The sequence below is a fragment of the Pelmatolapia mariae genome, linkage group LG17 (genome assembly GCF_036321145.2).
Source record: "Pelmatolapia mariae isolate MD_Pm_ZW linkage group LG17, Pm_UMD_F_2, whole genome shotgun sequence".
NCBI classification, from domain to species: domain Eukaryota; kingdom Metazoa; phylum Chordata; class Actinopteri; order Cichliformes; family Cichlidae; genus Pelmatolapia; species Pelmatolapia mariae.
In genome coordinates this window covers 30,142,155-30,156,870 of record NC_086242.1, presented here as the reverse complement: position 1 = coordinate 30,156,870, position 14,716 = coordinate 30,142,155, and the positions used below count along the sequence as shown (strand labels likewise).

The 14,716-nt window shown below is 37.3% G+C and overlaps 1 protein-coding gene across 1 annotated transcript; it reads right to left on the bottom strand.

Moving 5' to 3' along the window:
- Positions 1-2,730: 2,730 nt before the first annotated feature.
- On the bottom strand, positions 2,731-14,142 carry LOC134646689 (complement factor H-related protein 4-like). Its single transcript, XM_063500549.2, has 6 exons — positions 14,034-14,142; positions 13,418-13,579; positions 11,536-11,715; positions 10,713-10,892; positions 3,020-3,213; positions 2,731-2,775 (listed from the first exon to the last, which is right to left on the bottom strand). Exons 1-6 carry the CDS (start codon positions 14,095-14,097, stop codon positions 2,731-2,733), a joined length of 825 nt encoding a protein of 274 aa, XP_063356619.1. The 5' UTR covers positions 14,098-14,142.
- Between the last annotated feature and the right edge of the window lie 574 nt (positions 14,143-14,716).

Sequence of the window (14,716 nt, the reverse complement as noted above, 5' to 3'; positions counted from 1 at the left end):
GCAGTTTTGCCATCTACAGCACAGAATCCAAACAACTTTCACTCACATAGCTGGTGAGCTCAAATAGCTGTAATGTGGACAATAGTTGCCCATTATTTCCTTTAAGCAGGGCAGACTGATCAACACTGAATGGGATGATATCTAGGCAGAGAAAATTCCCTATTGTTGACAGATATTGATAACCACAACTATTCAGTCATTGGATATCATTTGAAACTGATAGTTTTAAACAAAAACCCGATATTCTAATTTCATTCCAGTTTCAGTGTGCTGAAATGCATTTTTGCCTCAGACAACTAAGCTTTCAAATCCCCTTGTTAACTTTAGATTAAAATGGTATCTAAGTTTCAGTCATTTATATTAAACCTCAACAAATCTCCTGTAGCTACAGCATAACAGAGAGAACAAAACTAGCAAAGATATATTTTACACTGCGTTCAAAATTATTATGCAAATTGTGTTTAATTGTCATAAAGATTAAATAAGTTGTTTTTCAATTAAACCCATGGATGGACTTGTGTCTTAGGACTCTTTGTATCACTGAAATCAATCTCGGACACCTATGATCATTAGTTTGCCAGGTGAGCCCAATTAAAGGAAAAACTACTAAAGAAGGATGTTCCACATTATTAAGCAGACCACCATTTTCAAGCAATTTAGGAAGGAAAAAATCATCTCTCTACTGCTGAAAAGCGTGAAATAGTTGAATGCCTTGGACACGTAATGAAAACCTTAGATATTTCACAAAAAGTTAAGCATGATCACCAAAATGTTAAGAGATTTTTGGCTGAGTCAGAGCACACATGGGTTCTTGTAGATAAAGGCACAATGAGGAATGTTTCTGCCAGACAAATACATCAGATTAAGAGAGCAGCTGCTAAAAGGCCATTACAAAGCAGCAAACACATATTTGAAGCTGCTGGTGCCTCTGGAGCCCTGCGAACATTGAGGTGTAGGATCCTCCAGAGACTTGCAGTTGTGCATAAATCTTCTATTCGGCCACCCCTAACCAATGCTCACAAGCAGAAACGGCTACAGTGGGCCCAGAACTACATGAAGACTAATTTTCAAACAGTCTTGTTCACTGATGAGTGCAGTGCAACCCTGGATGGTCCAGATGGATACAGTGGTGGATGGTTGGTGGATGGCCACCATGTCCCAACAAGGCTGCGTCTTCAGCAAGGAGGTGGTGGAGTCATGTTTTGAGCCGGAATCACGGGGAGAGAGCTGGTCGGACCCTTTAGGGTCCCTGGAGGTGTGAAAATGACCTCTGCAAAGTATGTGGAGTTTCTGACTGACCACTTTCTTTCATGGTAAAAAGAGAAGAACTGTGCCTTCTGCAACACAACCATCTTCATGCAAGACAATGCACCATCTCATGCTACAAGGAATACCTCTGCATCATTGGCTGCTATTGGCATAAAAGGAGAGAAATTAATGGTGTGGCCCCTATTCCTCCCTGACTTCAATCCTATTGAGAACCTTTGGAGCATCCTCAAGCAAAAAATATGAGGGTCAGAGTCAGTTCACATCCAAACAGCAGCTCTGGGAGGCTATTCTGACATCCTGTTAAGACATTCAAGTAGAAACTTTCCAAAAACTTACAAGTTCCATGGATACAAGAATTGTAAAACTGCTATCAAATAAGGGGTCCTATGTTAATTTGTAACTTGACCTGTTAACATGTTTTGGATTAAAATAGCTTTTGATTTCAGTAAAATTGATCTATTAATGGTGCAAATTCAACAAATGACCATTTTCAATTCTCTACAGCCTATAAAATCTTTTGAAATTCTGTGTGCGTAATAATTTGGAACAGTGCATTTCAAGTCTTTTATTTTTGAAAAACATACTGTTTTCATTGGGAGTTTTGTTCAGTAACATTTGAATTATAGTCTATTCATCTGAATCGACTATTTAAGAAAAACAGAGAAAAATATCATTTGCATAATAATTTGGAACGCGGTGTAAACTGCTGGGTACTTAAGGGAATGAACATTTCTGTGTTTTGAAGAACAGAATCTGTTGTACTGTGAGGTTTACAGTATGAACAAGAAACCAAATGTGATGCAAGTGTCTGCATAAATCAGCATTACTTTTCGTCTACTTTGGTAAATAATTTTATAATCTATTTTCAATATATAAAAAAAACCTTGAAAGTAAAAGATTTCAATATAAAAAAAATAAGTCCATGAAGAGACATTTTCCAACTAGACAGGTGTCTCTTTCTTAGGAAAGATTGGAAAAATGAAAACCGGAAAACAGCTGGAGAATGAATCTAGTTCACAAGAGCCGTTATCTCAAGAACCTACAATATTAGACATAAACAGCAGATCAGCCTAAAAAATAGAGTATTGGGAGTAGAATACTTCCCATGATGACTTTGACCTTACAGGTTCATCAGAATCATTAAATAAATGATTTATGTGATACAAGGGCAACAACACAACTGCTACAGAATGCTGATGTTTCCCTGCAATACAAAATTGCTCCCAACAGCAACTTAAAAACAGAAACCCTTATCACAGTAACAGCTCATTTCTGTTACCTCACATTATTGCAGTAATACTGTAAAAGTGCACATACCAGAGCAAGTAGGAAAGGGGGAATTCCACTGTCCATTTTCTAAACACTCAATTTCTGTAGACCCAATTAGTACATGTGTATTGCTGCAAAGAAAACGCAACTTATGTCCAGTCGCCATTATTTCATTTGATGGTGGTAATCCAGCTACGTAGAGATGAGGATGCATAACACCGACTTTACAAGATCTATCTGAAAAGAGCAAAACATGTAGAAATATACGTGAGTTTATGTAACAAAACTGCATAGCACTAAGAATGAGAGCTAAAGCAAGAGAGTAGTTGGTCTTAGTGAACACCAGAAGAGAGAAAAAATCTTATTGGATATTTAAATTATGCTTCAAAATACACACAGGTCAAACCTGAACTATTGCCATATTGTTTAAACAGGTAGTGCATTTTGTCAGTAAAGGGATTTAAACATGTTCTTTACCTACGCAAGTCGGGAATGGATTATTCCATTGTCCATCTTGTCCACATATCAGCACAGAAACGCCATTCAGATACTTCCCAGGACCATCACAGCTGAATGTAAGGATGTGATCGGGACGTATGGGAATAGAATTTTCTGGTAAACCTTTCACTGTTAACCCTTGAAGTGTAGGAGGAGGGTCACATGTGGAAGATGAAACTAAAGGAGAAAAGAAAAGACTTCAGAAGGCAAGAAATCACTGGCCAGAATCTTTATATTTGCTGCAGTTTTTATATTTGCCAGATCATGTCAGAATCCATTTTGCCAGGCTTCAACCTGTGTGTCTGCATTTGTGCTTGAGACACGAAGGTTCAAACCAATGGAGATAAACCACTGTGAAAACTACAGCTGTAGTCAAAAGTTTTACAATCATCATGAACATGGATATTATGGATATATATTTTACAATCATCATGAACATGGATATCATTGTAATTTGGGGCTTTGAATGATAACCTTGAAATGCTATTTTTAAGTGTGAAATGACTGATTTAACATTGTGCACACAATTCTTTCTTTTTTAATAGATTTTAAAGATGTATGCCGTACAATCATTCCACCCTGGAATGGAAACAGTTCAAAGACGTGACACCCATACCCATGAGTTTGTTCATGGATCTAACTCACTAAACGTTTATCTAATTTCCAGGCAAATAGTTTCAAAATAGTTGCCCTTTGCAAACTGTTTACAAGGACAACCTGTGTAAGCAAACCATCTGCTGTGTCAGTTAAACACGCTAAGATTTAAGTCATTAACCCTATAGGTTCCCTTATGTAGTGTGGGTAACTTTAACTCTAGCCTATAGTTTGGTGAAACAAAAAATAGAATGTTTCTGGAAAATATGTGAATAGTTTTTTCAGTAAGCATGATTTTTCCCATTATTGCCAAGATTTGGGAGAACTATTTAATTAAAAAAAAAAAGATATTCTGATTATCTAGCGTTACAATTACGGTTAGTGTTTGTCACCAATGACAACTGACATTATTTTAAAATATGGAGTTTTCAAAATTTCTCTTGTAATACAGTTATATATGATCTTTCTGTCATTGAGATGCAGGGTCATATTTCATATTGACTTGAGAGGAACATTGTTGAATGAAATGATGACTGATGTGAATTCAAATATATTTGGAGTCTGATCTGACATGACAAAGTCTCTACGTAGGGGCGATCGTGGCTCAAGAGTTGGCAGTTTGTCTTGTAATTGGAAGGTTGCCGGTTTGAGCCCCGGCTTAGACTGTCTCGGTCGTTGTGTCCTTGGGCAAGACACTTCACCCGTTGCCTACTGGTGGTGGTCAGAGGGCCCGGTGGCGCCAGTGTCCGGCAGCCTTGCCTCTGTCAGTGTGCCCCAGGGCAGCTGTGGCTACAATGTAGCTCGCCATCACCAGTGTGTGAATGGGTGGATGACTAAATGTAGTGTAAAGCGCTTTAGGGTCCATAGGGACTAAGTAAAGCGCTACACAAATACAGGCCATCCACATCTTAAAAATCATTTAGAATTAAATTCTAATTTTGTCTGTGTGCAGGAAAAAATATATAGCAATAAAGACCGTCATAGCAGTGTCTTAATGAAGGTAGGACACATCTTAGTAAATGAGATTATGTCCAAGCAGATAATACCAAATGAAGTTCATGCGTAAGTTCAATAAAAACTCTCTATAGTCACCAGTGTTGGGCAAGTTACTTTGAAAAAGTAATTAATTATAGTTAGTAGTTACTTCTTCAAAAAAGCAACTGAGTTAGCAACTGAGTTACAAGATTCTAAAAGTAATTAATTACTTGAAAAGCAACTATTGTGTTACTTTAAAAAAATGTTTAACCCTCTGGGGTCTAGGGTACACTCAGAAAAATTATGGTTCTTAAATGGTTCTTCAGATGTCTTCATGGTTCTTTAAAGAACCATCATACGTCAAAGAACCTTTTTATTTTGTAGATGGTTCTTCAGCTATTACAAATGGTTCTTTAAAGAACAAAAGGTTCTTCATCCTTAGCTAAGTTTGATGGTGTAAAATGGCATAAATATTTATTCACTATAATGAGGTTGTGAATTATACTGTGTGTTTTGTTTGTGTGTTTTGTTTGTGTGCATGTGTGTGCGAAGGGGGAGGGCGGGTTACCCTTTAAGAGCAGATTATAGGAAACTGAATATTCAAATAAAAGTTAGAAATACTTGCTTAAAAATATACTGGCGGCAGGGATGGGGGCCAAAGCCTAAAGACCCTACCCCCAACACCCCTAACCCCGCAAACCCATTGATCACAAATAATGTGGTAATAGAATATGGAATTTATATGGACTATGGAATTTATGGATTTATATGGACTATGGAATTTATTATTAAGAAGTTTATGAATATGATGAGTAGTAGTAGTAGACACAATACACACATTCAAATACTGTACTTTAGTTTTAAATTTTAATAAAGTATTACTATTTTCTGCTTCAAGGCATTACTTTTGAGATTATTATATATATTAGAAAATATAGCATAATGATAATACTAGTTATTGTAAACTTTACAAACCACCCAGCAGTATGTAAAGTCAAATTATAAAATACAAGTAAATAACAATTGCACAACGAACACACTTACTTAGTTTTGACAAAGCACACTGCTTAGGTAAATGCTCTGAGTACTTGTTCATCACTGAGCAATTTGTTAATATGTGTTTCGAGCCAAATAAATGTGAGAGAGAGAGAGAGAGAGAGAGACGTTAGAACACGTCAAACTATGGCAACCTCCCGAAAGAGAGGGGAGGGGGGTCAATCGTTGGGATGCGCATGTGCAGACAGATCGCGCGAGCTGCGGGCCTTGAACTTTCTAAGGGAAAAAACACTTTCTCACCGACGGTGACAGCGAAACGGATAGCAGTCTTCAGTACCTGCTGATCTTTGAAGCTCTGGATTCTGGGACTGTTGGGAAAGGTAAAACATTTTCATTAAAACCTTTTTACTGTTTTGTTTTTGTTACTAGGTCATTGTAGCTTGCTGTTAATGTTGTGCTAACAATAACGGTTAGCTATGTTAGATACGTTAGCCGTTGACGTTAACGCAATTCAGTATCCGGTATACAGAACTGTTTTCCTAACAAAACCACTGTTATAATTAAGTGAAGGTGCTCCCAACTAATTTGAACCTTTGGCTTCTAAAATATGTGGTTCAATTGCGTGCTGCGTACAGAACGTAATGTCAGCTAGACCGATATTAAAATTTATAATATTGTTAAAGTCACTAATATGGCGCCTGAAGCCTGTTTTGACATGAGCTCTGTGTCTGCTCTAGAAACTCAGAAATTCAGTAGAGCTGAGCCTTACATTAAATACTCACATGAGCCTGTACTGAATTCTGTAAGAGCTGTATAAAATACAGCAATGCATAAGTGTTTTGAATGAATAGAAGTGTGACACATGAGAAGGTGTGACTGTTCCTGTATAACTTATTTTCGGACTAATCGACAAGTTATGCTCCGGTCATTGATGTTACCAAGATGGATGTCCTTTTGTAATATAGTAAAATTTTCTTTGTACAGTTCATTTATCCACCATCGTACATTAAGCCAAGAAGAGGCCATTATACTAACAAGAGGTATCAACACTGGGCCAAAGTTCAGCACGTGGTTAAAGTTTGTAATCCAGCCAGAGCTGAAGCAGGTAGCATCAACACATAAATCTACTCTACCCGGCTTAAATCACAAGAGCACCTCTGACCAAAAAGCTGATTTTTCTCGTTTGCACAAATTAATTCAGATTCACTAATTCTGTTCACAGCTCCAACAAAATGAGGAAGAGGAGGGAGAAACACAATTAGATTTAATTACAATTGGATGGAAGTCGAGGACAAGGAGAAGGAAGCTTCGGATGAGGAGGAAGGGAAGCAGCAGAATCTTTTTAGGGATCTCTATGATGTCATAGAGGGTTGTTTCATTAATATTGTCCTCTCACAAAGAAAGATGACTTGTTTTAGTTCACCTGTATTAAATAGTTATTTGCAAAACGTTGTGGAAAACCACAGAGCAGGCACGTATAGGGCATCTGCAGGTAAATGAACATCAAATCTCTCAGACTGAAAATCTGTATTATACTTTTAGTCTTAAAAACACATGTTGTATATTTATCACCCTTATGATAAAACCCATGTCAGTCATTGGTTTATGGACTTTGTATTTAGAAGCCTCAACATTTGCTTTATTGCTATTGCTATGGTTTTTTTTGTGAGCCTTTTGGGACCATATTAGGATGAGGGATCCGAATCGTGCACACTACTGTGTCATTTAGCTTGTATACATAAGATTTGTACAGCAGATCCAAGTTGTGCCTTGAAAACAGGAAAGTCATTAAAGGAGAACTTTAATAGCAGGCTTGTACAAAGTGAGGCTTTGTGCTCACATTTGCTGCAAACACTCGTTTTAATTCTGTTACCCTGTTTTGATGCAGAATTTACTTGAAATCACGTAAGAACGGGACTTTTTTTATAATGTATTCTTGTGAATTACTTGTGTATTGCATACATTTGATTTGACTTTCTGCGAGACAACAGTCGGAAAAAGGTTTTCCAAATACCTCCACGTGATCAAGCCTGGATTTAGAAAAGAACAGCAAAAAATCTGCACCTCCTGCTTCACATGCAATTTATGTTTGTGTGTTCAGAGGTAGCGGCGAGAGGCGGGACCTCAACTCATCCAGCTGGAGAGCCTGATCAGGAGGTGTCGAACATTAACTCTGCTCTTCCAGGGCACCCTGCAGACTCGGCTGCTGGCAACAGCGAGGGAGTGCGGCCATCGCTGGGATGACGTGAACGCCAAACAGGAGTCCATCACAGGTCGACTGCAGGTATGCGAGTCAGACCTTCTGAGGAGGGTTTCACTTTTCTCTCTTCTTTATAATTGACCTTTTTTTTCTCTCTCTCTCAGCTCCTTGTCTCAGAGTGGGAGGGATTTGAAGCACAAAGGGAGGAGCTTGTCATTTGGTTGGCTGATATGGATGTCCACCTGAGTGAGGTTGACCAGCTGACAGGAAACACCTGTGAAAAGCTGAAACAACTGCAGGTGTTGGGGTTTTTTTGATATGACATATATTTGATATGATACATACGTCAAGAGACATTATCCTAAACTGGACTAACAAAGAACCATGAGTCCAACATGAAACTTACCTTACATAACGCTGAAGTTCATTGATAATTTTAATCAAAAACTTGTTGTTGAAATATTTTTACTGAACATGCAAACATCTGCTGATGAAAATGTCTTGATTTATTGGTCTGTTATGAAGCTATTGCTATTTCTAATATGTTTTATCACTTTCTGATGTTTTATTAAGTAAATAATACATGTATTAATTGTTGTGTTATCTATAGATATAGTATTTACATATATTTATTTATAGTATAGTAAAAATGTTTAATTATTATTGTTTAAATGACTAATATGTGACATGTATTAGTAGTGATGTTGTGCTGAGGGTTAAAATGCCTTTTTGTCTTTTGGTATATTACGAAATGTCAATAAACCATTAATATATGTCTATGCTGTGCTCGTATTTATTCTACCCTACTCAAATTCAATTTATGATACATTTTATTTTGAAAGATTTATAATGGTTCTTTAAAGAACCATTTCAAAAAAGGTTCTTTAAAATGGTTTTTTAAAGAACCATTTGAAGGACCTTTTTAAAAATGGTTCTTTAAAGAACCATTTTTAAAAAGGTTCTTTGAAAAACCATTAAAGGTGCCCCAAAGAACCATTTCTTGATGGTTCTTTGGGGCACCTTTAAAGGTTCTTCAATGAACCACTGAAAGAAATGGTTCTTCAAAGAACCATTGTTTGAAAGGTTCTTTGTGGCACCAAAAAAGGTTCTTCTATGGCATCAGTCTAAAGAACCACTTTTGGTTCCAGTTGGCACCTTTATTTTTCTGAGTGTATAATTGGCCATTTTTAACTACTTTTGATGTTTCCTCTACATTTCACCTTTAAAAACTATTTACTTTGCCTTGTTTGGTATCATCCTTTTCAGCACAACCTCACGTGTCTGAATTTACAGTTTTGTTTTCATTTTAACATACTGTATTAACACAATTGATCTAAAACCAGACAAAAAAATATAAAATCTAAGTAGAAAAAGTTATTTTTACTATAACAACCACAAACATGTTTATTGAATCATATTTCATAACTTTAAATACAAACATAAATTGTTAATTTTAAAATCATATGCACAAGTTTTCCAAACAAAGTTATTTGCAGCCATTTACCTTTACTCTCTTTTTATAACTATTTCAAACTATTTACATAACAATCAGGTGTTCTGCATTTAATAAGATGCCACACAAATTATTTGTGCCACTCCAAAAAAAAAAAACTCTGTCCATTATAAAGGAGAACATCACAGCCTGATACCTGCAGGTCTGACAGCAGCAGGTGTATCACTGCTCCTGTTTTCATTCAGCAGTTGCCTCATTGTTCTGACACACAACACAAACTATCCACAACGCTACACACTAACTACAAAAGACAACACATTAACTACACACTCCAACACGCTAAACGTCACAAATCTCTCACATCTCAAAACTCGCTCTCTCTCTCTCTCTTTCTGCTGTCTTTCTCTCTCTCTCTCGCCGTCACTCCTAAAACTTCCCCCTCTTCCTAAGCAACCATATGTCATGTTGCCATACCATTTCTTGATTGTTCTACATGGTGCATTTTTCCGCCAACGCGAAAGGGCAGTGTTTTGGTTTTTAATTTTTTGGTCATAAGCAGAATGTGCTTGCTAGCGCTGTCCTTAGACAGTAAACATGACGAAACTATTCAGGAAAAAACTCTGGTTTTACATTGCCTATCAATAATTTAAAACTGGTATATATCACCTTGTTGCTTTGTCATCGTGAAGGGGTCATTGGCTTACCACGACTACTTTATTGTTCCTCAGTCAAACAGCAGCACTTATGCGATTGTTGTTTTGCCCCCTTAGCTCCAGGTGTTGTGCCAAAAAGTGATCGTATGCCAGAAAGTGTTTGCCGTCCGCCGGAGCGCGCGTAGCTGCTTAAAGCTGTAGCTCCCAGATTACTTACGTAGTCAGCTAGTTCCGTGCAACTGATATAAGATGTGGTAAGCTGAAGACAGCGTCAACCGTCTGTTTGTTGAAAAATAGTAACGCAACCGCGCCGCATTTTCTTGTTAGTAACGGTAACGGCGTTGTAACGATAGGAATAGTAATTAGATTACTCGTTACTGAAAAACGTGGTTGTAACGCCGTTATTCCCATCACTGATAGTCACACACTGATAGTCACACACTGATAATCACACATCTTTTGGCTTCCCAGGTGTTTGGTGGCTAATCTAAGCTTTAGATCTCTTCCACTTTCCCATGCTGTCAAGCTAATTGTGAAATCACTGGTCTAGCCCGATCAGATTTCTGCTGGCTGTCTTCAGGCCAGTCAGTCTCCACTCATGTACTTTAAATCTCACTGCCCATCGGTCATTCTCCCAGGCTTCCATCCAAGCCTCCATCTTCATTTCTGGAGTGTAATCACTAAAAACCTAAATTGAATTCTATATATCAATAATTCATGTTAAATCCCTTCTAATGATCTCTGCTTATTGAATTGTAGTCAATCACATGAGAGTGAGAGAAGAACAGAAAGCTTTTGAACTCACGGTAGCACGATCCCTTGTGGAGTGGCTGCCAGCCCTCAGTCGCACATACATATTTGATGGTGAGAGCTGATGTATAGCCAGGTTCGCAAGCGAAATGTATCATGTCTCCTGCTCGATACTGAGATTTTCTTGTCTCTTGTGTTACTTGGGCATTGGGAACATCTGGAAGCGTTAAACATGCTAATACACAAAACAATGTAAAATGGGAAAAGAAGAGAAAAATACACAAAGATTAAAAACATACTGAGTGACTAAGCCAAGATATATGTATGTATAAGGAAATGACTACCCATCATTACTACTAACAATAGTAATGCCAGTAATGTGCAGTTGTTTTAGGACAATGGCTGTCAAGGCTTGTTAAGGTTGGTAGTTTGCAATCTATGTGAATAACAGAAACTAAAAGTCCTAAGCTCTGCTGGCCATCGCCAAATTTCAGCAGAGGACCATGGGTAATCATGCTTTGGAACAATCTTTCTGATGCGATCAGCTCCTTTTTCATCATTTAATTTCCTCTTAAAGACACTTTTATAAGCAGGCCTATTGTGTGCCTCCAGAAAATGTACCTATTTAGCTATAAACCCAACGCCTTCCCTGACCTCTAATGGGTCGATCCTATGAAAATCCATATAATGTTGCTCTTGGTATGCTTTACAACTTTTTGTGTTTGACATTTTTAGGGGTACATGGCATGCAGTATGGTTGGAGTTAGAGTAAGAGTCAGGGTAATGCTGTCATTAAGGGTTAGAGTTATTACATCCACATTGCAGCAATAGCACAAGTTTAGTTAGTGATGATAAAAACATGAAGCCATGCAACTTACAGTAGCACTTTCCCTGACGGAGCACCAGCCAACCATCAGTTGTGCATACAAAGGTTGAGATCTGATCTGATATGTAACCAGATTCACAAGAAAAATGTATCACATCTCCTTCCTGGTACACAGCTTTGCTGGTTCCTTCTGACACGTGAGAGTGAGGAACATTTGGGAGCACTGAACACACTAAAAGAGAAAATTCGTCACATATAAAGATGTTAAAAAAGAATGACTGAAGCTCTACAAGGAAAACAGTTACAAAATCAAAGTATGTCTACAACCATTCTCCTAAACGGTTAAGACCACAAAACATGTATTTCAGTTGCATCTACATAATTTGTGGATATACTTCACCTAATAACACAGATAGCAGGATTTATGTATGACATACATCATTAAAGAATAATATAAGAAATTAACCATCAATTACCATTAATGGTAAAAGGAAAAAATAAGTATAAGTATAAAAGTACTAGAGCCCCCCACCCCTTCAAAGAAAACCCCAAACATAAAACAAAAACAAGCCAAAAAAACCCCAAAACATAGCAAGTAGTAAAATCAACTATAATTACTTTTTAGTCCTACATTATATTACTAGCACATATATGTATGTAAACACAAAAATATACATATTTTAGGGTTGTGTGAATGCATGCAAAGTCAAGTAGTTGTAATAGTGTAAAAATAAGACAATTACATTCATACCATGCTTTTCCCCTGCAGTAAGTAAATACCTGTAATGACCACATGCATTGTATACAGCACTCTTCTTTAACTGCTTTTCCACAAAGGTAAAACATGTGATTTTAGGTACACTGAAAAACAATTACAGATCACTTTACCATTTTGTGACAAAGAAACTTCCACACACCCCCACAGCTGAAGAAACAGAAGGATTAAAGACAACTTCATGTTCTTTTGGCGGATGTTTTCTGAGGAGAATTTCAGTAGCTTCAATGTTCAGTGACCTCCCCCAGCTCGAACTCCACCCAGAGAGATCAGGTCACAGCACAGACTGTCCAGTGGCTCTGTCCAAATGTTTCTATTTAAGTACAACCTTGGACTCCTATTGTACAAGTGCTACGGAGAAGGACTGGATTGGTGGTTAGGTGTACAAAGCACAGGACTTTCAAATGTACTTTACAAGGGTTTACAAAGAATTTTCAGAAAAAGAGAAGATATCCAGTGATGGGCAGTTTTCTTGCTGAAAAAGCCTCGCTGATGCCAGGGGTCAAGGGAGAATGGCCAAAATGCATCAAGCTGATGGGAAGGCAAAAGTAACTCAACTTAAATGATTAGTGAACTCAATTAATCAACATGTGGATGCTGGACTCCAGGCCTAAAAAGTCTGTGGAAAAGGGGTTATTTCATTGTTAGGCCATGGACCCCAAAGCCCCAAGACTTTCAGCAGAGTTAAACTTATGTAAGAATTAAAACAGACCCCGTGATGCTTTTATTAAAATAACATTACATGCAATTACTATTACATGCCTGTGTGCTCATCTGGGTTACCAAAACACTATAACGGCAGGTAAGATCTGGGAAAGGAAGGGTCTAATGACAGTTGAGTGTTTTTTGTTGTTTATTCTCCTTGCCAAAGGGAGGGAGTTTGTAATTTTATTTATTTTTTACTTCTTTTTGTTTAATCAGAAAATGTTCAGACTGGAAAGATAGGGCCACCATTTTGTGTATTTGTCCACAAAGGATTTATGAAAGACTTTGATTTTACACAAAAAAAGATGTACAGGAAGAACACAGACTGAGTATATAGGTTTTTATTAAAATGACCACACACATCAGTGCACTAATCCTTTATATATTTGTGTGCTCATGCTCATCGTATCCAATAGACAGAAATGTTACTGGCATGTGGGCAGATGCATTACACCGTCAATGCACTTCTGACGCATTCTCAAACTGCCAACAGGTCTTCCCCTGGTACAGCTGAACTCAATTACATCAGTATGTACTGAATACAGCTTATCATCCCTGACAAATCTGAATTGAATATTGTGTTTGTTCATGTCGTCTCTATTTACAGTGCAGGGTTCTGTAAGAGTTAAGAGAAAAGATTTTGTTAATGTCAGTACAGTACATCAATGCAGGAATGCACAACATATATCATATATAACTATTCAAGTCTTGATTACAAAGGCACAGTGCTTAAAACCAAGCAAGTCTGATCAAATGCAATTTGTATCTGTATCAAAACTCCAGATATAGCACAGAAATCACACAACATCAAATTGTGAAACATCCTAAAGTTAAATTGTCTTAAATTTCCCGTTTTTTTTTTATAACATAAAACAGAGCACATCTAAGAACATGAAGCCCCCAAATTCTGCATCCTTTCTCAAATAAATTATGTCAACAGCTTGAAAGGCTGATTCCTGTGTAAACTCAATTTTCTCTAAATGTAAGGGTAAAAAAAACTTGGGACCCCAAAATACTTTCACATATGCAGAATCTTAGAAGATACAACATAATATGGAACTATAACTTACTGAGGCATCTCATCTGTCCAGTCCATTTACCATTTTCACAGGTTTTATATGGTGTACCGTCCATTGTGTAGTAATTTTGACAGATATACTCAACCCTTTCTCCATGGCTGTATTGCCTTTTAGTACTGGTTTTGGTGTCTCCATCTGAGAGTAATGGTGGTTTCCCACAATCCACAGGATCTTAAATTAATATGGACAAAAACAAACAAAAAACTTGAAATTGTTAATATAATATTTTTTAATATCTATTCGCAGTACTATTAGTACTATTATGCAACATCTTACAGTCAATTTTTGTGTAAACCTTTTAGAGATTCAACTCTCCAAATTACTGTGGGTTTATTCTGACTTCTCTTTTTTATATTTACAGCTGTTATTAACATGAGCAGCTTATCTGGGCGCTTATTACTGACTGGGCTTCACATATGTACATGACATTTCCTACACAGTGATTGTAATTAGGATCAACCGTAAGACTTGTCCAAAAACATTTCCGATGGAATTTTTGCCTGAGGAACCGTAACCGTAACTTGTTTTGGGATAAAAAAAATGTGATTAAAGCCTCCTGAAATTGCAGTGCACTGTGACTGGATGATCTTTTCTTGTCACATATAATGGGTGAGTGGACAGTAGAAAAAAACTGGCTTACCTCCGCATGTTGGAAACGGATCGCTCCACTGTCC